The 1,148-nt window shown below is 52.8% G+C and overlaps 1 protein-coding gene across 1 annotated transcript in view; it reads left to right on the top strand.

Annotated features, from left to right (window-relative positions):
• Positions 1-1,148, top strand: part of SPG11 (SPG11 vesicle trafficking associated, spatacsin) — a 31,514-nt gene that overhangs the window by 27,858 nt on the left and 2,508 nt on the right. The window contains exon 35 of the mRNA XM_029958763.1: positions 370-569. Coding sequence (XP_029814623.1) covers positions 370-569 — 200 coding nt within the window. The remainder of the gene's footprint in view (positions 1-369; positions 570-1,148) is intronic.

Here is a 1,148-nt window from a genome sequence, read left to right as displayed (position 1 = left end):
AGAAATAAATGAATTCTGGGGTTACTCTAGGTTTAGTTGAACCAGTTTTTTCTAATTAGTTCAGGGCTGCAATGAGAGCGGCATTGAAACTTCAGACTTGGCACTGTCAGAGTTTTCATGTCCTGCTTTGCTTTTACTTCCAGTTAAAGTTTCATGGGAGTTTTAAAAACCATAATATTCATAGCTTTGTTTAAAACAAGTCACTTTTGACATTTGTAAGTAGAGAAATGCCCAGGTGCTGGATTTTCTTGCCCAGCAGGATGCAGTTGAGCCCAAGGATGACTCCCAAGTATGGAGAGTGTAGTGATCACTTTTTGGAACGTTGTACCAGAGTTGCTTGCGGGTACCAGAGTGTGGGTGAAAGCCAAGCCCGCAGGCTCAGAGTGCCCTCCCTCCCCAGAGTGGGACGCTGAAGACGGCGCTGCTCGAGTACATCAAGCGCTGCCGGCCCGGGGACAGCGAGAAGCACAACATGATCGCGCTGTGCTTCAGCATGTGCAGGGAGATCGGGGAGAACCACGAGGCCGCCGCCCGCACCCAGCTCAAACTCATCGAGTCCCGGCCCTGGGGTCAGTGCCGACAGCCCGGGGCAGGGGCAGGGGAGGGAACGCCCCTCTGCTTGCCTGGGAACGCCCCTTAAACTGCTCCTGCCTGCCCGGCCCGGGCGGTCCTTGTCCCTGACAGTTCCTGACTGCCTGGGTGTTCTCCAAAGAGGGGCATTTTTGGCTCTTACTGGATGTACCATTCCTGTGGTACCTCACGTGGGACAAGCCATGTTTTCCTCCCTTGAACAGGATGGGACACAGTGGTTTTGTACAGAGTGTGTATGTGAAGTGTTGGGTTTATGTCTGTGCAAGGGAAGAGTTCAAGGTGCCCCGTGTGAGCCCTGCACAGCTGGGAGGGGCTGGGGGCACAGGGGGCTCTGCAGAGCCAGCAGCCAGTGCTGGACCAGCAGCTAAAGCAGGAGCTGTGCCAATGATTTCTGAATTGATCTGGTAATAGTCACTGCTGGGATCTACCACAAATGTGTGCCTGGGGTTCCTTTCCACTTCTGCAATCACTTGGCCAGGCCCCAGCAGTACCTGTGGTCCATTAACAACTGAACAGGCAACGAGGGTCTTTTTTCTTGCTTTTTTGAAACAAAAAAT

This window comes from Manacus vitellinus, unplaced genomic scaffold, assembly GCF_001715985.3.
Source record: "Manacus vitellinus isolate BGI_N305 unplaced genomic scaffold, ASM171598v3 scaffold_16_pilon, whole genome shotgun sequence".
NCBI lineage: Eukaryota > Metazoa > Chordata > Aves > Passeriformes > Pipridae > Manacus > Manacus vitellinus.
Note: the sequence above shows the minus strand (reverse complement) of the source record. Positions and strands in the feature narration are given on the sequence as shown.